This window comes from Symsagittifera roscoffensis, chromosome 4 (assembly GCF_963678635.1).
Source record: "Symsagittifera roscoffensis chromosome 4, txSymRosc1.1, whole genome shotgun sequence".
Classification (NCBI taxonomy): domain Eukaryota; kingdom Metazoa; phylum Xenacoelomorpha; order Acoela; family Convolutidae; genus Symsagittifera; species Symsagittifera roscoffensis.
This window is the reverse complement of record NC_087065.1, coordinates 23,995,552-24,021,127: the sequence shown is the minus strand read 5'-3', so window position 1 is coordinate 24,021,127 and position 25,576 is coordinate 23,995,552. Positions and strand designations below refer to the sequence as shown.

Here is a 25,576-nt window from a genome sequence, read left to right as displayed (position 1 = left end):
GAAAACAAACGTTTTCTTTTTGGTGTCTTAAAACTGTTATTTAAGGCCAAGAAGGCAAGAAAATTACTCCATGGTCTAATAAGCATCTGACTAGAATTTGTTCGCCAGACTTCAAACCAAATTTGACTTGAGAACTTTGCATAAAAAGTCGAAATTTCTCGGCCTTAAGTAAATAGATTTCACTAACTCAATTTAAACCCCTTTGATAAGTGTTTTACGACATTTAACTCTTCTAAACAAATTTGGTCTTCCCTCTTTGTAAACTTTTTATACCATTTACCAGATGGCTAAACCCTACAATTATTATCTTTTGTTAGCTTTTTTGTCACTTCTTTATGCCAGAATTATCACCAGCAGCTCTACATTTTTTGACCCTGATTATAATAAAGTACAAGAGTGATAGTTGGGTCCCTATGAAAGATGTGAGTTTTGTTATTGGCTTCTTAATTGAGGTTGTTGTTTCCATCACAAAACTGACCGCCGCCATTTTGATGGTGTACAAAAACGAGCTTCAATTGAACTGAAAAAATTAATATCAGTTAATTGCAGCTATTAACTGAAAAACTCTGTTGTTTTTATTTGAGTTTTGCCTGTACACTTGGAGTTATCAATTAAGTTTTTTTTTCTTTCTGTGACCCAACTATCAAACTTGCCAACGATAAGAATGTGAGGCCAAATGAGGGCGTGGACGTCGATAAAGCGGAGATTGGACTGTTCATTAACTCCATCAGAACTGTGTCTGAAGTTGACATGACTGTAGTGCTGGATGTATTTGTACAGGTTCGTATACAGCATTAGATAGCATAAAGTATACAGCCACGTCTTTTTTATGACGCACATTACTTATAGCTTTTGTATATCCACTTCTAGTTCACCTAAAGAGAACGCATAGGTTGATTTGAAGAATTATTATATAGTTTTTGCCTTAAAAACCCAAATAAAAAACAAAAGGTATAAAGTTTTTTCTAGCCCTCCATGAAAAACATTTAAAAAATTTGAGAGAACTTGCAGGGGAGAAGCTGCAAACATCTAACTGATAATCATAAAAACCGTTTCTTATAGTTAAGATTTTCTCAAAAGGTTTCTCAGAAGAAAATCAAAAAACTTGCTGATTTTTTTAAATGTCGACTGATTTCTTTTTCGGTTTCTCCCAAAGAGCTTTATTTGCTGATATACTTGGCTTAGAGGGAAAATTCAGCATTTGTAAAAAATTTAAACAAAAATTGCAAAATTTTTGGTGCGCGTTCCTCTCAAAATTAGTATAAATTGGCTCGAAAAGTGCTTCGTTTAGAAAAGTTTTTTGGGAAACCAGACCAGTCTTACATAGCACCAAAGAAGGGACCATTCGGGTGGCTCGACCTTCCAAACACTCAAAAGGTCCCCCTTCTTTGGTTCTGTTTTTGACATATTTTTTTAGCTGACCGATCCCGAAACTTTTTCAGGTGCGATTTCCTTTCACCGAAATTTTGATGCGAAAGCGCGCAATAAAAAATGGCAACTTTAAAATCAAAAAACCAAAAAACAGCCAAACAAACTTATTTTTGGCCTGTTTTTTTAAAATATCGCCAACAGCAATCTTCAGTGTTTTCAGAGTCAGTTCAGGTTTAACGTGTCCCACGAAGCACTTCGCTTGTGGCTCTGGGTGCGTAAAATATTCAGGTCAAATCTGATTTTTTTTATAATGCCCAAACTCAACTCGTCCGTTTCTGATTATTATGAGCGCAATTTCTATTTGGTTTGCTTAGATTTTGTGAGATGTCTTATTTTTGATAACTTTTTTTCCGAATAACAAAACATCCATTCGCTGCAACAAAATACAAGTAGAATGGAGCTCATTTGTAACGAGGAATTAGGCTAACACTTATTTTTACTGTCAACCCAATTCGTAACTCCTCGCTGAAAGCTCTCTAATTTTTCCGACCAGCGAATTGACTGACATCAAGTCGCAGAACAGAATTTTTTGATTGATAAAATTTACGATTGATACAAAAACTTTTTCATGCACTTCGTGACTCCTTCTGGCAATTTTGAGCAATTTTGATAATTTGTTTTTGTTTGTCGAGTCTAGTTCAAATTCATTGCAACAATAACACCTAGATCTTTTGAAAAATTGCGTAATTTAATTGACGAGTTATCAAAGGTAAAGTCTTGGGGACTGTACACTAAACTTAACTCTTTGGTTTTTAATGGGTGAAACATCGGTTCGATTGCAGTCGCACACTCTGATCAGCTATTTATATCGATTTGAATTGGTTCGGACTAAGAATCGGGGTAAATTTCACATCATCGCATTAGAGAAAACCATTGCTGTTATAAACATAATCCGGAAAATATTTTATTTAAAAAAATGAAAAATAAAGGCCCGAAAACATTTTTTTGTGGGACGCCGAAGTCACATTGACTGAATTAAAAAAAGAAATCAATTTATTTTAAACTCTGTATCCTGCGATTCAAGTAAACAGCATTCAAAATAATCTAAGTTTTTGTCAAAACCGTGATTCGAATTTTCGTTTATTCAGGTTTATTCAATTTAATCCAGCATTCAGAAATTGCACTCAGCTTTAATCATACAGCTGGATCACTAAAATCTCTTTTAGTTAAGGGGCTACTTAATTTAACCCTTTTAGTCAAGGGCTATATGGCCCAGCTCGTCGAAATTTTTCAAAATAAAACTTGAAACGGCTGAAAAAGTCATGGACAAAAATTTTTTTGACAAACTTCAAAAAATCTCTCTCCACAACCAAAAATTCTAAATCCGCCACTGACATAAATTTTGTGAATGATCGAACTAATAGCGCCGATTTTTCATTAAACACAAACAATTGCAATAACTCAAAAACAAGAAAACCGACAAATCGATGCAATTAAATTTAGCAAGTGACGAGAATCCAAACTACGATTTTTTTCAGTTTGTTATATAATTTTGGCAATCCACCTTAACAACGTTGTCTCGAAAACAGAAGCAGAAGCGTCCATTCTGAAATTCAGATAAAAATACACTCATTTTGTCCTTGCAATCAGCTCAAAATAACCACCGAATGGTTAAAGTATCCATATTCACGTTTTGTTTCGCTCATTCAACTATTTTCACCAATCATAAAGATTAAGCTGATAGACAATCGCTTAACGATCAACGCATTCACAGCATATGATTTTGTAATTATAGAGTTTTTTGAGAAAAATCTCATCAACCTGCAAAATTTTTGATTGCTCTGTATTTATTCTCATATATTAGAAAAGTGTGAATGTTTCAAACTGCTTTTTAAAAGAATCAATGAAATGGCAGAATTGCGTGTACCATGTGATTTTTACCGACTTTCAATGAAAACATGGATTACAAGTGCTTGGAGCGGTTTGTCATTTCTTTAAACAGTTATTGATTTTGTTACTAGCCACTACTGAACGGAACTTGTCATCCTATCTGAAAAGAGTTAACGTCCAAGTTCAAATGAAAAACTTCTGGCAATTTGACGTTTTTACGAAAAGTAACATGCTGCTTAATTTGGGTCCTAATGGGACTTCTATTATGTTGCAGTGTTTTTCTCATAGAAGATGCATAAAGGATGGGAAAAAGAGTTTTTAAAAGAGCTACAAAAAGAAATTCAACTTTTCCTTTTTTTGTTTTTTTTATCAGGTTTCATCTTAAAAAATATCATCAAGTTGTTTCATAGATCTTTAGGGGGCAGTCAGAACATTTAAATTTTCTTCGCGTTGCATTAAGCTACACTGTTGGTGCCGTATATTTTTCAATAGCATAAATACTAACAAATTGCCAAAAAATTTCAAAGAAAAGAGCGATGTGGGTGAAGTAAGACCCACTGAAAAACCAATATAATCAAAAAAAAAGATCTATCGCGTAGAAGTTGTTGAAATATTGCATCAAATTTTCTGTAAAACTTAAATTCAAGAGCCCAAATTATTCAGACCAGTTTTTCTTGAGACTGGGAAGATTTTTTTAATTTTAACTTTCTAGATTCCGAATCACGACCAATATATTTTAAGTCTGATTCCAACTTTGACTCCTACAAATTTTCTCAGAGGAAGTTACAACTGGCCGGAAAAATATCCAGTGGACTCTATTCTATACTTTTTTTCACTCGGATCTAAAACGATACATTGATATAATGAAAAGTGTCTTTGTTAAACAACTTTGGCATTGTGGTTCTCCGGTAGTGATGGTGCCCAGCAATCATATGATTGGTGGTTCAAATCGCACGTACGCTGAAATTTGTAAAGCGAGCTCTTGCAAGTAAGTCATAGCTTAAATGGTGCTGAATATATGTGCTCATGTCAACCTAAATAATTAACCTCCGGGTTAGGCCTCCAGGTTTTGCAATATCTGGAAAACAACTTTGATGGAAAAATTGATACTATGAAACTGCTCGACAAAAAATGATAATGAAAAAAAAACAGAAGTGAAAAATGTCTTCAAATAACACTTCGCCAGAATACACTGCAAAAATAGAAGGCAGCATTCGCTCGAATGGTTTCATGCGCGTGAATCAGAGGCTCGAATAGTTGCATGCGCGTGAATCAGTGGTTGTGCTACTCCAAATCATTATTCCAACTTTCGAAGAAATTGACCAAGCATTTGTACTCGGGGTGCTTTTTTTCTCCAGATAAACAAAATTTTAACAAGCAATTTGTGACCGGATTTTCCAATATCAATCTAAACTCAAAAGATATTTTACTTGTGATATTTTACCTGTGACCTGTGAATTTGGGAGCATTAACAAGCAAAGTATTTTGTGCTATCAAATCCGGTTTAACGTTTAGCAATCGTTTGTAAATTGAATTGAGACATGCTATTTGGTCTATTTAATACTTGCTATATGCAAAATATTGCATTTTTTACTTTACATATTGTGCGCGGAGATCATTTTCAAAAAAATCTCAGAAAAAACCTTGAATTTTATTTTTTTTTGGAAATTTCTCCATTATATTTGTAAGTGAACACTCCTCGATAGAATTGGAAATACATTTGGAAAATTCGGAGTTTTGGGCTGATACCAGCATCCTTTTAAGTTTTGTTTTGTAATGAAAGAGATAGTGCGGGATGTAAGTTCCGCTTTAAACTCCGGCTATTCTATTCATAAAATGTTAAAATTCCACAATTCCATACATCTCAAAAAAACAGCACTGCTCTTTACTTGTCACTAACTATTTCAACGAAATTTTTTTCCCAGCTACTAACTTTTTACAGCGTGTTTTATGATTTTTTTGTTGCAGAGACCAATGCGGTAGTCTGTCTCGGAGAACTGATTGCTTTTATTTTTTCGATTTTTCGATAGCTTTTTTTCAGGCAACTTGGACAGATGTCAGACTGAATCAAACATGGTACAATCTATACCAAAACATACATGGTATCAGCTACCACGAATGCTCCGAACGGAACCTTTGTGTGGAACGATTCACTCTTGGAAGTGACTTCGCCGATTACATATGGAAGCCGGACTTCTACTTCCAGGTTAAATTTATCAGTATGAACAAATTAATGGTATAAATTTAAACTTTGTTTGAAAAATTTGTTTGCGCGCATAATTTAGATGAGATACAGGTCGTTAATTACATTTTATTAAGAGGTTTTGAATGAAAATTGTTTAAATTTGGACGAGAGTATTATGAATTTTAGGTCATCCACATCAAATATTGCTCTCTCCGCAAAAATTAAAAGACCGTAGATTGTCAAATTGGTATTTGCAGCAGGAAAATTTAGATAATGTGACAGAGTTGTTTTTTGGCTTTTCTGAGAAGACTTTGACCGAAAACCATTCGTTTATTTTGTTCATTTCCCCCTCAAAACGAAGTTATGTTAACCCTTTGGCGTCAAAAGTGACTTCTGGCAAATTATTTTTTCGTTTTTTTTTCGCGGAGGCCAATGTATAATAAATTTTAAGGGGAAGCGCGCTGAAAAAATGCGATAGGTTGTTCGGGCAGAATGGATACCGTATGATTGATAGTGAGACCTATAAAAATCTGTATCCAAAAGGGAGCCAGAAAAATGGTATCGAAAAGGGGTTGAATATACAGTATATGTACTTGATAATGCTAGTAATATGACAAGTTTTTAAAATGGATATAATAAAATAGAAATGTTTACTGCATCAGTTTTAAGTCTACTTAAAAATAAATTTAAAATAATAATCATAATAAATTGTTTTCAGGCAATTTCATTGTGGGTAGTTAATAAATTTACAAACCACGCTAACAATTTTACTGTCTAGAAGAGCACCATTGGGCCTACAGGTCCGTTCACAGGTGTCTAAGATTTATACAAAAAGTTTCGGCAGAGCTCGAAGGCTCAAATTGTCTGATAAAAAAAGTCGACGAAAGTTGTCAAACCCCGATCCCATAATAAACTACAGCAGAATTATTAGATTTACAAATGGCGCCTACTTTAGACGGCGGTGTCGATTGTTCCGGCCGATGACAAGAACGACAACGTGTGTCTGCGATTCAACAGGAGTATGTCAATTCTCTACTCTAGCAGATACATTCTGACCAACTCTTGTCCAATGGAGTTGTCTTATTTCCCACTAGACAGACATAACTGTCGTGTAAGTAGAAAACGTTTAAAAAATGATAACTAGTGTCATTTTGTATCAATCGTCGTTTTGAAATGTTGTTCATTGAAGAAAAAACATCCTGGTACTTTACCTACGTCCCATATTTTCTCATCGTTTCGTCAGATCACGCTGACAACTTTTTTAAAACTTGGAAACAAAATCACCTTTTGCTATATGTTGCTTTATATGAGAGCCAAATCAAAGTAAAACTTTTCAGGCTTCAAAAAATGACTACAAAAATATGAAAATATACCAAATAATTATATTATGAATGATGGTTAATCTGTGTATCTGCGCTAAATTTTGGAAACCATTTTAATCTCGATGGAGCCTTGGCGCAGATTTAGTGGGATAACGTTTTTGTGTGGTTGATATCCCTTGTGATGAAGTTTCTTGAGGACCGAATAAATTGATTTGTTCAGATTCGAATGGGAACGTACAAGTACTACGATGACCAGCTGCGTCTGCGCTACGCTCCTCGGCTGTCAGGAATGTACTCGAACCAATCAACCGCCAACTTCATCTTCAATGACTTCGACCTGAGCAAAGACTACAGCTGGATCGACGCTCCCTACATGGGGGATATTTTCAGAGAACACGTGATCACAATTAGGATGGCTAGGAAGTACCACATCTATCTGCTCACTATATACTTGCCAGCCTCGACGTTAGCTGTTTTGAGGTTAGAAACTGGTACCTGCTGTCAGTTTTTGGAATTGTCTACCTGTACCAGAGACGTCTGTAAACGGACCAGAAGGTCTGATCAGGATCTCCCAGGCTAAGTTTCAAGGTTGTAAGACAGGTTGTAAGGGTTTGAATGCAAAATGTCAGATGGAAATATTTTAAGTAATAGCTTTTTTCAAATTGAGGATCCTTTTCGCCAAACAACAACGAGAAAAGTATTGACTTTTCTTTAAAAAGACAAAATAGGCGAGATCTTTAAAAAGACAAAATAGGAAGTATATAAAACGAGTTAGACGACTGCTCTAGTTTGCAGCTTTAGAACAACAACATAGAAAAAATATATCACTAATAGTTACTGTCATTATGTTCATTACTGTCTTATTTTTTTGTGCTTAGTTTTTTTTGTAAGGCGGATAAATCAGGAAAGTTGAATAAGTTTTGAATATGGGAAGAGATACCATAGGAAAAACCGAACTTATTCGAATTACAGCATTACACAAAGCACAAAAAAAACCTTCATTATGTTTCCCGGGCTCACAACATTTTATAAACCTTACAACAAAAGTCGCAATATCCCGTTTAAAAAAAGCCACAGTATCCACGATTTTGTAAGTCTTACAACAAAAGCCGTATTATCCGCTTTAAAAGTCAGTTAATGGTCTATTGGCTTGAAAGGCATTTCATAAAATAATGCCAATTGTACGCGACGAGGGCCACATTTATGTAAGGTAAGGACAACTTCCTTATAACCCTTGAGTGCTTGTCCAATTTCCGGCAGTTTTGTAATCTGATTTCATCAAGTCAAAACATTTGGGTGGCGAAGGGACTGAGAAGTTTGAAGGGGCGAAAGTCTTAAAGTTTCCGCCCACTAAATTCCCCTAATTCAGCTGGTTATTTATGACCGCAGGTATATCTGATTGTAGCTAGTCAAGACATTATAAATTATATTGGTCTAATTTGAACGAGCTTTTCTTGATTCATCAATTTCTGAAGATTATTGCTGTTTCTAGCATGGTGTATTTAAGGATTTATAGCGACACATTTCAACGTCGATTAACTGCTTGCATTTAATTATTTGCAATATCAGCAGCATTGTAGATTTATTGCTGATCTGAAGCGCGAATTTTGAACAAATTTAAGTTTCAAATCCCAACAAGACTGCTCGTATCAGGGCGAAGCCCTGAATGTTCTGACTGCCTTTTAAGGTTTATGAAGCAGTAGTAACATCAAAAATTGTAATGTAATAAAATAAAATCAAAAAAAAAATTCTAAAATTTGAAATTTTTTATGAAATCATCACCCCACACGCCATATAAAGCACAAAAGAATAGATTTCGCTCAATGTAACAAATCAATTATGGCAAATAAGCTTCTTTCAACCAATTTGGAACGATTTCTAAGACGGATTAAATCTCCGCTTACGCGTTAATAGCGCGAAATATATCCTTGGCAAAAATGGCAATCTTTAAAGCCACATAACGTTACGAAAATTATCACAGGTGAATTATCTTTTCAAATTTAAGATCAAGACAACAATTCCGTCAAAATGGCCAGTTAAAAGGTCGAAATTTTTGTCTGAAGAGAAAAAACCCACCCGAGCACAAACATTACGTTACTTTTGTTACAAAAGTCGGAACAATAACTCTGCAGAAAATAAAGCAATTTGAATCATTTTATTTATAAGTTGTCAATATCGAACATGTATTTATGCCAGTACATCATCCAATATGGGAAGATAAACTTACCAAAATTATAAACTTTTGAGGGCGCAGGTGATGGGCAAACTTATAGAGCGACGCAGGCAAAATTTGAAAAGCAGGCCAAAAAATGATTTTAGGCACCTTTGGGACAGTTTTGAGCAAAAAATTGTGTTTTGTTTCGGTGCGTTTCCCACTCAAAAATAGTATGTATTGGCGCTGGAGTCGTTTTGAAAAAAATTTTAGGGTCAGCCAGCCAAAAACGGAGGTCTTAAAGCAATACCAAAGAGGGACCTTTTGGTAGTCAGGGGGTCGAATCTCTAAAGGGTTGAAAGCCCCTCCCCTAAATCCACCATTTCTTTTCTCTTATCCATCCCAAAATAGCTTAACATCATAGCGTTTGAAAATAAATTCATATTTTGAATACAATCCGGCAAGGTTCTAGGTCAGCAAGCGCAAATATTCATTTTAGACTCATCAAAAAGCAGACAAGTTCGAAAAATTTCGAACCTGATTGGTTGAAAAGGGATATAAATTGCTATTTTAAAATAACCAGAGTCTTCTTGTTGTTCCGACTTTTGATACGAAAGTAACGAAACATTTGTGCTCGGGGTGGGCTTTTTTTCTTCAGACAAAATTTGACTTTTTAACTAGAAAATTTTGACGAAATTTTTCCTGTATATCATTCGAAAGCTATTGATATCTTGAGCTTAAATTTGAAAAGATATTTCACCTGTGATAATTTTTCGGAGAGTTATGGGGATTTAAAGATTGCCGTTTTGGCTAATTTGGGACAATTAACGCGCGATATATTTCGCGCTATTAACGCGTAAGAGGAGATTTAAAGCGTGATAGAAATCGTTCCAAATTGGTTGAAAGAAGCTTATTTGCCATAATTGATTTGTTACAAGGAGCGATATCTTTTCTTTCGTCTTTTATATAGCGTGTGGGGGATGACTTTCACCAAAAAATTCAAGTTTCAGAAAAAAAAGTTTTCATTTTATTTTATTATTATATTTAATTTTTTAATATTATTACTGCTCCATAAACCTTAAAAGGCAGTCGTAATATTCAGGGCTTCGCCCTGATACGTGTAGTCTTGTTATGTTTTCGACCCAAGACGATGTTAAGAAACACCACAGTGTTGATTTGAAGCAAAACGTGGACAACAATCAATGTGCGATCCTTTTTATTGCTCATGTCACATTTTATTTTGGTTGTAATAAGCCCGGTATAGTTATAATTCGCCTTTATATGTTTTCTGTGTTACATCACGTTTTTTGGAAACGCAGCAAACAGTACATTTCGGTGGACAAAAATTGCTCATCATAAAATACTCATACTAAGGCCCATGTACTTTAAACTTCTACCATCTTCTATCTTCTTGTTGTTCCGATTTTCGATACGAAAGTAATGAAATTTTTGTGCTCGTGGTAGGCTTTTTTTCTTCTGACAAAATTTGACTTTTTAACTAGCAATTTTTGACGAAAATTTTCCTAAACATCATTCGAAAGCTATTGTTATCTTGAGGTTAAATTTGAAAAGATATTTCACCTCCGATAATTTTTCGGAAAGTTATGGGGATTTAAAGATTGCAGTTTTGGCAAATTTGGGACAATTAACGCGCGATATATTTTGCGCTATTAATGCGTAAGCGGGGATTTAATCCGTAATAGAAATCGTTCCAAATTGGTTGAAAGAAGCTTAATTGCCATAATTGATTTGTTACAAGGAGCGATATCTTTTCTTTCGTCTTTTATATAGCGTGTGGGGGGATGATTTTCACTAAAAAATTCAGGTTTCAGAAAAAAAAAGATTTCATGTGATTTTATTATTATATTTAGTTTTTTTTATCTTATTACTGCTCCATAAACCTTAAAAGGCAGTCGTAATATTCAGGGCTTCGCCCTGATACGTGTAGTCTTGTTATGTTTTCGACCCAAGACGATGTTAAGAAACACCACAGTGTTGATTTGAAGCAAAACGTGGACAACAATCAATGTGCGATCATTTTTATTGCTCATGTCACATTTTATTTTGATTGTAATAAGCCCGGTATAGTTATAATTCGCCTCTATATGGTTTCTGTGTTACTTTTTTTGAAACGCAGCAAACAGTACACTTCGGTGGACAAAAATTGCTCATCATACAATACTCATACTAAGGCCCATGAACTTGAAACTTCTACCATCTTCTATCTTATTGTTGTTCCGATTTTGGATACGAAAGTAACAAAATATTTGTGCTCGGGTTGGGCTTTTTTTCTTCAGACAAAATTTGACTTTTTAACTAGAAATTTTTGACGAAATTTTTCCTAAATGTCATTCGAAAGCTATTGTTATCTTGAGCTTAAATTTGAAAAGATATTTCACCTGTGATAATTTTTCGGGAAGTTATGGGGATTTAAAGATTGCCAATTTGGCAAATTTGGGAAAATTAACGCGCGATATATTTCGCGCAATTAACGCGTAAGCGGAGATTTAATCCGTGATAGAAATTGTTCCAAATTGGTTGAAAGAAGCTTATTTACCATAATTGATTTGTTACAAGGAGCGATATCTTTTCTTTCGTCTTTTATATAGCGTGTGGGGGGATGATTTTCACTAAAAAATTCAACTTTCAGAAAAAAGGTTTTAATTTTATTTTATTATTATATTTTCTTTTTTTTATGTTATTACTGCTCCATAAATTTTAAAAGGCAGTCGTAATATTCAAGGCTTCGCCCTGATACGTGTAGTCTTGTTTTGTTTTCAACCCAAGACGATAATAAGAAACACCACAGGGTTGATTGGAAGCAAAACGTGAACAACAATCCATGTGCAATCGTTTTTGTTGCTCATGTCACATTTTATTTTGATTGTAATAAGCCCGGTATAGTTATAATTCGCCTTTATATGTTTTCTGTGTTACATCAAATTTTTTGGAAACGCAGCAAACAGTACACTTCAGTGGACAAAAATTGCTCATCATAAAATACTCATACTAAGGCCCATGTACTTCACACTTCTACCATCTTCTATCTTCTTGTTGTTCCGATTTTTGATACGAAAGTAACGAAATTTTTGTGCTCGTGGTAGGCTTTTTTTCTTCTGACAAAATTTGACTTTTTAACTAGCAATTTTTGACAAAATTTTTCCTATATATCATTCGAAAGCTATTGTTATCTTGAGCTTAAATTTGAAAAGATATTTCAATTGCGATTATTTTTTGGAAAATTATGGGGATTTAAAGATTGCCGTTTTGGCAAATTTGGGACCATTAACGCGCGATATATTTCGCGCTATTAATGCGTAAGCGGGGATTTAATCCGTAATAGAAATCGTTCCAAATTGGTTGAAAGAAGCTTAATTGCCATAATTGATTTGTTACAAGGAGCGATATCTTTTCTTTCGTCTTTTATATAGCGTGTGGAGGGATGATTTTCACTGAAAAATTCAGGTTTCAGAAAAAAGAAGTTTTCATTTTATTTTATTATTATATTTAATTTTTTTAGGTTATATCTGCTCCATAAACCTTAAAAGGCAGTCGTAACATTCAAGGCTTCGCCCTGATACGTGTAGTCTTGTTATGTTTTCGACCCAAGACGATGTTAAGAAACACCACAGTGTTGATTTGAAGCAAAACGTGGACAACAATCAATGTGCGATCCTTTTTATTGCTCATCTCTCATTTTATTTTGATTGTAATAAGCCCGGTATAGTTATAATTCGCCTTTAAATGGTTTCTGTGTTACATTAATTTTTTTTGAAACGCAGCAAACAGTACACTTCGGTGGACAAAAATTGCTCCTCATACAAAACTCATACTAAGGCCCATCTACTTGAAACTTCTACCATCTTCTATCCTCTTGTTGTTCCGATTTTCGATACAAAAGTAACGAAATATTTGTGCTCGGGGTGGGCTTTTTTCTTCAGACAAAGTTTGAATTTTTAACTAGAAATTTTTGACGAAATTTTTCCTATATATCATTCGAAAGCTATTGTTATCTTGAGCTTAAATTTGAAAAGATATTTCACCTGTGATAATTTTTCGGAAAGTTATGGGGATTTAAAGATTGCGGTTTTGGCAAATTTGGGACAATTAACGCGCGATATATTTCGCGCTATTAAGGCGTAAGCGGAGATTTAATCCGTGATAGAAATCATTCCAAATTGGTTGAAAGAACCTTATTTGCCATAATTGATTTGTTACAAGGAGCGATATCTTTTCTTTCGTCTTTTATATAGCGTGTGGGGGGATGATTTTCACTAAAAAATTCGAGTTTCAGAAAAAAAAGTTTTCAATTTATTTTATTATTATATTTAATTTTTTTATATTATTACTGCTCCATAAACCTTAAAAGGCAGTCGTAACATTCAGGGCTTCGCCCTGATACGTGTAGTCTTGTTTTGTTTTCAACCCAAGACGATGTTAAAAAACAACACAGGGTTGATTGGAAGCAAAACGTGGACAACAATCCATGTGCGATCCTTTTTAATGCTCATGTCACATTTTATTTTGATTGTTATAAGCCCGGTATAGTTATAATTCGCCTTTATATGGTTTCTGTGTTACTTTTTTTGAAACGCAGCAAACAGTACACTTCGGTGGACAAAAATTGCTCATCATACAATACTCATACTAAGGCCCATGAACTTGAAACTTCTACCATCTTCTATCTTCTTGTTGTTCCGATTTTGGATACGAAAGTAACAAAATATTTGTGCTCGGGTTGGGCTTTTTTTCTTCAGACAAAATTTGACTTTTTAACTAGAAATTTTTGACGAAATTTTTCCTTTATGTCATTCAAAAGCTATTGTTATCTTGAGCTTAAATTTGAAAAGATATTTAACCGGTGATAATTTTTTTGGGGAAGTTATGAGGATTTAAAGATTGCCGTTTTGGCAAATTTGGGACAATTAACGCGCGATATATTTCGCGCTATTAACGCGTAAGCGGAGATTTAATCCGTGATAGATATCGTTCCAAATTGGTTAAAAGAAGCTTATTTGCCATAATTGACTTGTTACAAGGAGCGAAATCTTTTCTTTCGAACTTTAAATAGCGTGTGCGGGGATGATTTTCACTAAAAAATTCAAGTTTCAGAAAAATGTTTTCATTTTATTTTATTATTATATTTATTTTTTTATGTTATTACTGCTTAATAAACCTTAAAAGGCAGTCGTAACATTCAAGGCTTCGCTCTGATACGTGTAGTTTTGTTTTGTTTTCAACCCAAGACGATGTTAAGAAACACCACAGGGTTGATTGGAAGCAAAACGTGGACAAAAATCCATGTGCGATCCTTTTTATTGCTCCTGTCACATTTTATTTTGATTGTAATAAGCCCGGTATAGTTATAATTCGCCTTTATATGGTTTCTGTGTTACATCAACTTTTTTGAAACGCAGCAAACAGTACACTTCGGTGGACAAAAATTGCTCATCATACAATACGCGTACTAAGGCCCATGTACTTCAAATTTCTACCAAAATGTATTACTAGCCTTTCATCCATACAATCAAACTGTAGATCGCTTGTTTTCATAATTTTTCTCTCCTAAACTACACAAACGAAAATTGTTTGATTTTCATATGTTTTTGAATAGTACAAATGGCGTGGTTGAGATACAATGGGCATGTTCATGTTAAATAGTGCAACTGGAATGTTTGAATAGGGGCTGTATAATATAGCATATTGATAAAATAGTATGAGTTCCCAGGTTGACGTCCATAAAAGAAACAAGACTGCTCGTATACAGGGCAAAGCCCTGAAGGTTCCGACTGACCCTCAGCGAATAGTTTTTGGCACAAGAATTTATTTGAGAACTATAAATTTTGGACAATATCAATCAAAGATCAATTGTGTGATTCGTACGAAAAATTTTTTTATCCGACGAAAAAATTACGACCGATTAGCTAGCCTCAATTCAATTTGAAACAATTTTGTTGTGGAAATGATAATTCGCTATGCATAACCAAATCGTGTTACGCTTTCAGTATTATGAATGAAATCTTCACATCGCGCGTAAATTAGTCCAGAGCATTGCCAATTTTCAAACTCCCATAACTTTGCAAAAAAATGATTGGTAGTTGATATCTTCAATGGGGTATTAAAAATTGTTAAAAACTATTTTTTCGATTGCCGAAAAATGACTGGATAAAAAAAACCACACCAAGCATAAGTTTTCCGTTTTCTTCGAAGGTCGGAACAATAAGGGTTAGTTTGAAAGATCCTGTGAATTTTAGCAAAACCAGAATCAATATTGTAAGACACAATTTGAAAACATATATTCAATTCAATGTAAATTCCAATTATTAGTCTTGTATATCATAATTGCGGTTTAAACGTTTCTCTTTCTGAAAAGTTTTTTTGAGTAGCCGTAGACTAAAACGGCAGACATTTTCTAAGGAAACAATTAAAATGTACGGGACAATCAATGTTCCTCTTGCACTTTTTGCGACGACACCTGCCCAAGGTCTTTTGACAGAATGCGTACTCTGGACAATCTATGTCCTTGATGCAGTCCATTCGTTTATCAACTAGTGCGTCTTGTCCATTTACTCAAATAACATCAACCTTAATTTTAATTTCTTTATATGTTTGGTAAAAAGAAAACAGTTTAACATGAAGTATAGTTGAAAAAAACTTGAAGTCAACGCAGAAAGTAGTAATGCAGTGTACGAGAACAATTTTATCTACTCGTTGGGTTAAGAACCTATGATTAAATTAAAAACAAAAATAAAAAACCAGTTGCTATCAAACCCTTTTGCTACCAGCAATGTTTGTGGGAAGGCTATAGAATGAAAATTTCATGAGTTTTTTAGAATGACTGATAGCTGCTGTTCAGCTTGCTAAAAGCCCTATTTGGTTTAGTAGTAATTTGCTTTTACTTTCATAGTAACTTACTTGGTAGTAAAAAAAAATCCGCACAACCCTTATAAATACTCACAAAGTTGGATATATATATATATATATATATATATATATATATATATATATATATATATATATAGAGAGAGAGAGAGAGAGGCTTTGTTTTAAACGCATTTCTTTTCCGGCGGGTTAAACATGCCTAAAAAACTAAATTATTGTATGAAAAAACTAAATTATTGTATCAGTTATGTGTAATTCTTATGTGGTAATTCTAACCATGTGTTTTTATCAGTTTTATCCAATTTATCATTTAGGAAAATCAGTGCTCGTAGTTCTGCAAACGTTTTGCACATAGTCGGAACCTGATAAAACTACAGAGCCAAAAATTTTAGCAAAAATGATTAGCTAAAAGTTGATGCAATTTTTCCCTTGAAGGAAGCCACAGCTAAGTAATAAAATCAGTAAAAATGTAGCCGATTTCATCTTGTTCGTTCTCAATTTGTTGCGTTGCTTACAAAGCCGATTGACATCTGATGACTCTAAAAATGATTTCTGGATTGTATTTGGGAAGAACAGTAAGAAATGACAAGGCATCAACTGAGAATTGTCAATTGATGCCTCTTACTTTCTTCGTACGAGAGCTTTCCTTGCATTTTTACGCGGATAGAAAAACTTAGGATAGAAAAACTTAGTACAGACGAGTCGAACAAGATAATTGAAAATAGGCATTTTAGAGAGTAAAAACCTGAAATTGCGCTTAATGATGCCCACTAGTGTAGTTTGAAAACATGTTCCAAAGTGAGAAAACATCTGTTTAAGCATGTGAAAAACAAGTGAAAAACAATCATGAACACATAAATTTTTCGTTGACTAAAGCATTTTCGCAACTGTTTTTTCACGCACTTGAGAAATAGAATCACTGTGAATTAGTTCCCTCGTGCATAAAAAAACAATTGCGAAAATGAAAACATTTTTGTGTTCATACTTGTTTTTCACTGGTTTTTCACATGCTTAAACTAATGTTTTCTCTCTTTGAAAAATGTTCTCAAATTACACTAGTGGGCATCATTAAGCGAAAGTTCTAGTTTTTACTCTCTAAAATGCCAATTGTCAATGATATTGTTTGACTACAATTTCTTCGTTTTTCTGCGAAGCTATTACATAAACCAAGAAAAAATTATCAGAGCTTCCATCTATGATTCTATCAAAATTTTGTTTCAAACACTTAACAATGTAATCCGACTCTGAAAATGCCAGACTTCCTCGTCTGTACTAAGTTTTTTTATCCGCGTAAAAAAATAAAAAAGAGCCGAGTTTAATAAAGTTTTCACTCTGATTATTTCTTTTTTCTTAATGAGAATGTTTCACGTCGCATATACAGTTTTTTTACTGCGCTTATTCGAGAAAGAGCTCACTGCTGTTCAAAACTTAATGCAGAAGAGGAAATCTGGCTTATTCAGACTAGAATTAAATTGGTGAACTACAAGAAATAAATAACGATACTTTCATAAAGGGTGGTTCTGATACTTTTTTCTTGGTTCAGGTAACAAATGTGCTAAAAATTGAAATGTTTATGTCCAAAATGGACATTGAAAACAAGAAGTTTAGAGAATAAAAACATGAATTTGAGCTTACTTTTGTCCACTAGTATACTTCTACAGCTCATTTGCGGGCTAATTGCTTTTTGTTATCCGTCTCTCTGAAATCTGAAACTTGAAGTATTCCCCATGATATGATTTACGTCTATTTGAATCAAAGAGTTATTGATAATTTCTATCGATTGAGTAAACTCTTAGTTATTGATTGAGTCAATTATCAATTAGAACAAATCGAAAACCGTCCGCAATGTGAAGTTTTTTCTTAGTTTTTGTGGTAAAAAAGGTTGCCATTATAATCGGTCATAATTACATTTTGACACCATGAAATCGAGTATAATCCATTATTTTTAGAGATGAAAATATTTTTTTTTCGCAGTTTTTACAACCTTTTTGATTTCTAAATCTACACACATTACTTAACGTTTGCAAAACCGTACCCCGCCCCCAAATACTTCCAGCACCCCCCCCCCCCCCACACACACATACCCAGCATCGCCACATACACCTAGACTCCCCATCCCACAATTACAGCGTCCTCAAACCCCGATTACTACTGTCCTTTTTACCCACCACCATAAACCCATAAGATTGCCCTACTTTCCAGACGTTTTCAACCCCATTTGTTTCTCGTAAAAGTCTGTAGGGGGAAAAAGGGGTGTGCGTGTATGTTGGGGGCATTCACGTTTTTTTCTTGCGTTTTAAAAAAAATGTAAGTGGGGGTAAGTGGTGGGCGGAGGGGTGATGGTGGTAAGTGAAAGAACTAAGAATTGCGAGAGTTAGTTCGAAGAAACTGGGGTTAGGAGATACATGTAGACTAGTAGAAAACAATACAACGTTTTGCTGTAGCAAAAGGTAAAACTCAATGCAGGCTCTTAATCATAAAACTTTTATTAAATCCGATATATTTTTGTATTTTTCGTTTTCTGTTATAATCCGTTATGATAAAGTAAAGTGATTTCTGCTTTATTACTTTACTTTTTGAACATTCATTCACAAAATTACTTTGTTAATCCGTTATAACCAATTATTTAAGAATTTTATAAAGACAGACTGTAAACATCCATTATAACCGTTTTCTATACATGAAATTTCCATGCGGGTTCTCTCCGTGGTAATCATTCGCTCGTTACCCTCTAGCTTTCTGCTCCTCCCATGATTGTCAAGCTTGACGAGGAAAATGAAAAAAAAAACAGCAAGGGTCATGACTGGCCAGTTTGAACCCGCTGATGAAACGACTGATTGCTGAAAAAACGGCTGCTGCACAAAGGCAACTAAAGACAAGATCATAAAAGCCAGTGTAATAACTACAACGAATAACTACCGAATAAGTTAAACTATTGCCTAAGGATTCGGAAAGAAAAATATTGATGTCCAGTGAAGTTTGCAGAGCAGTTAATACTATACGCAAAAAAGCCATTAAAAAGGCCCTATTCCGACATTGTTTGCGGAATACATTTCAAAAAACCATCCACCAGCTACTCTGTTTAGCGCATTGAGAGATCTCGATGAAATTAATTAAGCGTTAAAGCGTCTGAGAGTTTCACCCAAAGACAGAAGGCAGCAATGATATTGTCCAATGAGTCACACTACAATCAGAAGATGGCGAGGGTAGAAAATGATAGAAAAATAAGCAGGCTTGAAGAAAACGTTGTCAATAGGCAGTAAAAATATACAAGACTTCTCGTATCAGGGCAAAGCCCTGAATGTTCCGACTGCATTTTAAGCTTTATGGAGCAGTAATAACATAAAAAAATTAAATGAAACAAAAAAAAATGAAAATTTTTTTAAATTTGAATTTTTTTAAAAAAATCATCCCCCCACACGCTATATCAAGTACAAAAGGATAGTTTTCGTTCCTTGTAACAAATCAATTCTGGCAAATAAACTTCGTTCAACCAATTTGGAATGATTTCTAAGACAGATTAAATCTCCGCTTACGCGTTAATAGTGCGAATTATATCGCGCGTTAATTGTCCCAATTTGGTCAAAATGGCAAATTTTAAACCCTCATAACTTTACAAAAAAAATCACAGGTAAAAAATCTTAACAAATTTAAGCTCAAGACAACAAAACCTTTTCAATGATATAAAAATTTCCGTCAAAACTGGCTAGTTAAAAAGTCGAAATTTGTCTGAAGAAAAAAGAAACCCACCCCGAGCACAAATATTCCATTACTTTCGTATCGAAAGTCGGAACAACAAGACTTCTGGTATCAGGGCGAAGCCCTGAATGTTCCGCTGCTTTTTATGGTCTATCGAGCAGTAGTAACTTGATAAAGTTAATTTTAATAATTTCTTTTTTTAATTCGAGAATTTTTTAGTGAAAATCATCCCCTCACACGCGATATAAAGTACAACGTGATAGATTTCGCTCCTATTAACAATCAATTACGGCATATAAGCATCCTTGAAAAAATTTGGAACGTTTTCTAAGACGGATTAAATCTCCGCTTACGCGTTAATAGCGCGAAATATATCGCGCGTTAATTGTCCCAAATTGGCCAAAATGGCGATCTATAAAGCCCCATAACATTACAAAAAATGATCACAGGTGAAATATCTTTTCAAATTTAAGCTCACAGCAACAATAGCTTTCGATTGATATTTTAAAAATTCTGTCAAAAAAGGCTACTTAAAAAGTCGAAATTTTTCTGAAGAAAAAAACCCACCCCGAGCACAAATATTTCGTTACTTTTGTCACAAAAGTCGGAAAAAAACTCTAGTTACGTGTAAAAATACCGGAATGAAGCGTTGGAACGTTTTACTTGCCATAGTATTTCAAGACTGTTAGTTTAAGATGTGAAAAAATTAGTGTAAAAATGTTCGTGCTAGAGTTTGTGAAACAATTTATCCCAGATAAAAGGCGTGGTTGATATACAACTGGAATGTTTGAATGGGGGCTATTTATAATAGCATATAGATAATTTAGCATAAGCTAGCTCTTTTTTCGTGTTATCGCGTATGTTTTGTAAGTAAATTTGCTAATGTGGACGAACAAAAAATATCGTGATTCTAAAAAAAAAGTGAACATTTGTGCAAGGCCATTTAATGGTAGATGCATGAATCTTTTCTCTTATTTAACTATTTTTTTAAACACAAAACCGAATACTAGCTAGGTCAATATTTTTGTTGTGCTCCTTTGCAGCAAAATTTCTGATATAAAATAATGAGATCGGTAACCGGAATGTTGTGGATAGAAACAATATTGTGAAATCTGAGTGGCTAATATGTAATTGAACATATTTTCAAAAATTTCAAATTTTTATGCAGATTTCTTTTTATGCTAAAGTTATGGTAACCCGTTTGGATAGTAAAACTGGCGTGTAATAGCAGTAATATGCAATGTCCAAATGTTCAATTTGTTCAATTTGTATCAATTGTTCTTCAGAAACTCGCGGAACACTAAAGTTTCTCATTTGGCGCAGCAAAAGTAACAAAAATTTCTGAAAGTAGTAACACATTTGAACGCCAAACTCAAATCTCAATTTTATGAGCTTGACAATCTAAGTTTCGATACATAGTTGGGTTCCAAGAGAAAGCAAGAACCAAAGATGGGTCCTGCAGTTTTTTGAAAACTTTAAAAACCCAAGTGAAAAGCGAACTATGTTTTTGGGGATTTTGAAGCCTAAAAACTGTTCTTCAGCTTCTCATTCAAAATTAGGGACCCAACGATCATACTTTTACCCGAGTTTCTATAATAAGTGGACATATTATAACTTATTGACTCAATTATTTTTGTCTAAAACGCAGTTTAATTGTTGTTTTTCAATTCTCCCTAAAAACAACTTGGTTTTTTTTTGTTTATACCCCACTAATTGCTCAAAACAGAAAATTAAATGTTTTTATTAGAAAATAAAATTAATATTATTAATAACGTCAGTATATTTATATAAGACATGACTTAGCGAATCAGTTTTATCTATGAAATATCATTTTTTGATGTTTGTTTTGTCGTTTCGATGAAAGTGACGGAATATTTGCGCTTGAGGTAGTTTTTTTCCTGACAAATTTCGGCTTTTTAACTAACCATTTTTGCGGAATATTTTTATATCAGCCGCAAAGTAGTGTATTTCACTTGTGATCATTATTTCGTAAAGTTCAAGCAGAAGCCAATTTTTTTGAAAGGTAGCCAATTTTTTTGAAAGATTAATCAAGGTTTTAAGCGATCACTACTCCATAGACCTTAAGCGGCAGTCGGAAAATTCAGGGCTTCGCCCTGATACGAGCATTGTTGTCTTAACTTAGTTTTTTCACAACCCACTTTTGTTTCAGCTGGGTGAATTTCTGGATCGACCCAAAAAACACGCCAGAACGTGCGGGACTGACCATCACATTGACCCTTGCCCAGATAGTTCTAGTAACAGGGGTGGCCCAAAGATTTCCTTCAGTGAGTGACTTCAAGATGGTGGACTTCTACCTCATAGTCAGTTTTCTCTTCAACATCGCATCTCTAATCGAGACTGTGCTGGCTGCTGTGTTCATTAACCGGAAGTGTGCATACAGAGTACACAAAGTCCACTACAATGCTCACGTCACTGACAAAATGAAAAGAAAGGACAGTCTTTTAAACGTAAACTCATTTTACTTTTTTTAAGGCAAACCATTTCTTAATGCAAAAACTCTACAACGATGAGTGTGGATTTCGTGTCTTTGATCTGACTACTCTTAAAAATATGAGAAGGAACTATGGTCATGCATGAGGGCTTTTCAAACTTTTCCATTGGGTCGCTCAAAGCAACTTCGTAGATGATCTGAGAAAAAATGGTCTAAAAACTTCCGCTTTTGAAACAAATTTACGGTTGTGGATTGAATGGATAAGAAATAACGCGTTGAAATAATGTTATTTCACTATCTCTTATCAAGTTTTTTTGCTCTTTTGACCTATAACTTAAATTCTTACGGCACTGTTTTTTCGCAGAAACCCACACAAAAATTTACCAATTTTTTTTTTTTTTAAACTTTCTTCAGAGAAAAAAAAACAAGTCACACAGATTCACTACATGAAACATGCATGACGAGAATTCAATCGAATCAGTCAAAATTTGTCTGTAGAAAAAAAACACCCAAACACAAATTTTCTGTCATTTTCTTTGAAAGTGGGAGCTAAAAAAAAACTTTTTTTACTCAGGAGACACTTGAAATCGCTTTTTACATCGTTTCGAATTATAGACGTCTTTTCCTCCATAGTATAAAATGTCTTTTTTCAAAGACATCACTGATAAAAACCAAAAGAAAATCGTTTGGACTTAGCTGCGTTTCAGGGAACTAAAGACAGGCGCCTAAAATTCTACTAGACAGTTTTTATCAAGGTTAAAACTTGAATGTTCCCATTCATTCAACATTTTGAAACAAAGTTTGAAAACATCAAAAGAAAACTTTTTTTTTAAAAAATGAAAATTATTTGATTTTTTTTTGTAATTTCATCCACACGTTATGCCGAATACAAAGTGATCAGGGGCGGATCTAGGATTTTCACGAGAGGGGGGCAGATTTTCAAAAGTTTTCGAAAGTTTTGTCGGCCTTTTGTTAGGTTGACCAAATTGATTTTCCGAGTCCTTCCAAAACACTAAAAAGACCCTGCTTTGGTCAAATTTTCTACGCCGCACGCAAAATTTTGAAAAACAGGCCAAAAAAGACGTTTTTAGGCACTTTTTAGAAAATGTTGACAAAAAAAATTGCGTTTTTTTAGCGCGCGCTCCCCCCTTAAAGTAAGTATATATTGGCGGCCAAAGGCGCTTTTAGAAGTTTTAGGGTCCGTCACCAAATATGGATATCTCAAAATAGTACAAAGGGGGGACCCTTTGGGTCGGAAGGGGGTCGAATCCCTGAGGGGAGAAAGCGGACGCCCCCCGCCCCGCCCTCCCTAAATTCGCCCCTGAAAGTGATGTATGAAAAAACCAAAAAAAAACAATTTTATTTAGGTTTTTTGTAAAATTTCCACACATGTTATGCCAAAATTAGAGTGAAATTTTTAATTTTCAGCAACGTGTTTAAAAACACAAATTATCTTGCCTCAAATCAATTGACAAATTGAGTCATTTTCAAATCAACCTAACTCTAAAAACAATGATCACAGGCATTTTATGGCTACTTTTTTTCTGACACTTTTTAATAAATTTTTGCAACCTAAAGTTTCATATATCCTCCAATTTTTTTATTTTTTTAAATCATTTTTTAAGCTCAAAATGGTTTTGTATTCAAACAAACGTTTTACCAAATAATTTTTGGGGGCGTTTAATTTTTTATTTAGTGACAAAAGTTTTTTTTCAAACATACTTTGTTTTCATTTTTGAAAACCGCTGTAAATATTTCACTTGTATATTTAATATAGCTGAATGTCAATTCAAAAAAAGCAAATTCGAAAAATCTATTCAATAACAATTTTAGTCAAAAATCAGAAATTCAATTAGTGTCAATTTGTGTGAGAGGTGTGATCAGATAAGTATACACACGAGTAAAAAAGTAGTAAATTAGGCATAATTGGCAACAGTTATCTTCAAAAATAGAGTCGCAAAAAAAAAAATATATTTAAAAAAAAACTTTTATATTTTTGCACAATTTTTTTTTCTTAAAAAAGCTTTGTTTGGCAAGGAAGTCGTAATTAAAGCTTTCATAATTAGTTTTTATAGGAAAAAATTAAATTATTTTAGCCTAAATGAACAGTATAGCTAGTTATCACCGAAGCTGGACGAAAAAGCAAAACTTTAAAATCGGTGTTTCTCGACACTGCAAAAGTTTGAATCACGACTGAAAGGGCTTTAATATGATATATCATTCAACCTGGTCCGATGGTTATATGTGGCACTTGATTTTTAGTGGAAAAAAAGGAAACACATTAAAACACACGCGAAAAAAAAATTCCTCCCCATTTCCAATGATCGTAACAATAAACAAAACTTCTTATATTAAAATCTCTCGTTTTCAGATGTGTCATTTTTTCTTTCAAATAAAGTTAAAATTTCCTTACTTTCCAGTTTATTGATATGTCTGTCGCCTCGATGTATTAGATAATATCTTCCAAGTCAGTCATGTTTAAACACTCGCACCCGAAATCAAGGCAAAAAAAACAGCTAAGAACCCTCGAGGTTAAATAAATTTTCTCTATCTGATTTCAATTCTTATACAATTTGAATGGTATAATTTATAATTTCCAATCTATTTGGTGGAACCTTTTGCATTTCCGACTGTAGAAGAACCATCTTATCAATACTGATGTATTATTATTTCATCTTGGAACGCTGTGTTATGTATGACATCAGAATGAAGTTTACGACAAAAGATCTGAAAGTTTTGAAAAAATTTCTGAAAAGCCGTTTTTTGGTTCTCAAAGAAGCGTGCGTGTAAACAAATACTCTTTATTTTAAAAAAAAACATTGTAAATGTTTATGAATTTTTGTCAATTGTCTATGTTTAGAACGAAGACCAAAAAATGTCGCATTTGACAAAATCAGAATTGAGTATTGACATTACGGACAACAACAACTGCGATTTCGATTCTCATCCGAATGTTCTAGAAGACTTCTATGACGACAAGGCTGCCTTGGTTGACAGAAAGAGTCGAGTTATATTCCCTGTTGCATTCGTAATTTGGAATGCCTTCTTTTTTGGGCTCACTTGGAAGTTTGCAAACGACAAAGTTATTTGAAACTGAAGACAAATTTGATCAAAACTCTAATTTTATTACCAAAAAACTGTTGCTTTGTTAGTATTTAGATGTTTGGAAATATGTCAGGAAAAAAGTCTGTGAATGAACTGAAGATAGTGAATTAACGGTGTCTGTTAATGGGAGGTAGACATTTTGAAGAATGGGGGAGCTGTAAGCTCCTAAAATTAAGCGATCCCCCTTAACAAAATTTCGATATTTCTTTTTACCGGACAACCATTCGTAAACATCTTTTCGAACCACTGATTTCATACACATATTTAATTTACAAGAAAACAAGGGCACATAAATCTTGATTTTTTTGGCGAAACTTTCAAAATAGTGTCCGAGAAAGTTTCTGTGACCGGGAAAAGAGCGGAAAACATGGAAATTTCTCATAGAAAATTGAAAAACAAAAAAAAAGTTAAGAATCGTTTGCGCCCGCTTCAAAAAGCGTAAGAAAATTATGGAAGTCTTTAGCTCGTTCATATCGAACAACTTTCATATTATTATAGATAGACCTTTGTGGAATTGG

At 33.9% G+C, this 25,576-nt stretch overlaps 1 protein-coding gene across 1 annotated transcript; it reads left to right on the top strand.

Moving 5' to 3' along the window:
• Positions 1 to 25,167, top strand: LOC134844804 (glycine receptor subunit alpha-2-like). Its single transcript, XM_063861619.1, has 7 exons — positions 1 to 388; positions 664 to 780; positions 5,303 to 5,467; positions 6,402 to 6,557; positions 6,989 to 7,248; positions 21,672 to 21,969; positions 24,814 to 25,167. The coding sequence occupies exons 1-7, from the start codon at positions 284 to 286 to the stop codon at positions 25,042 to 25,044; spliced, it is 1,332 nt and encodes a 443-aa protein (XP_063717689.1). The 5' UTR covers positions 1 to 283; the 3' UTR covers positions 25,045 to 25,167.
• Positions 25,168 to 25,576: the final 409 nt, after the last annotated feature.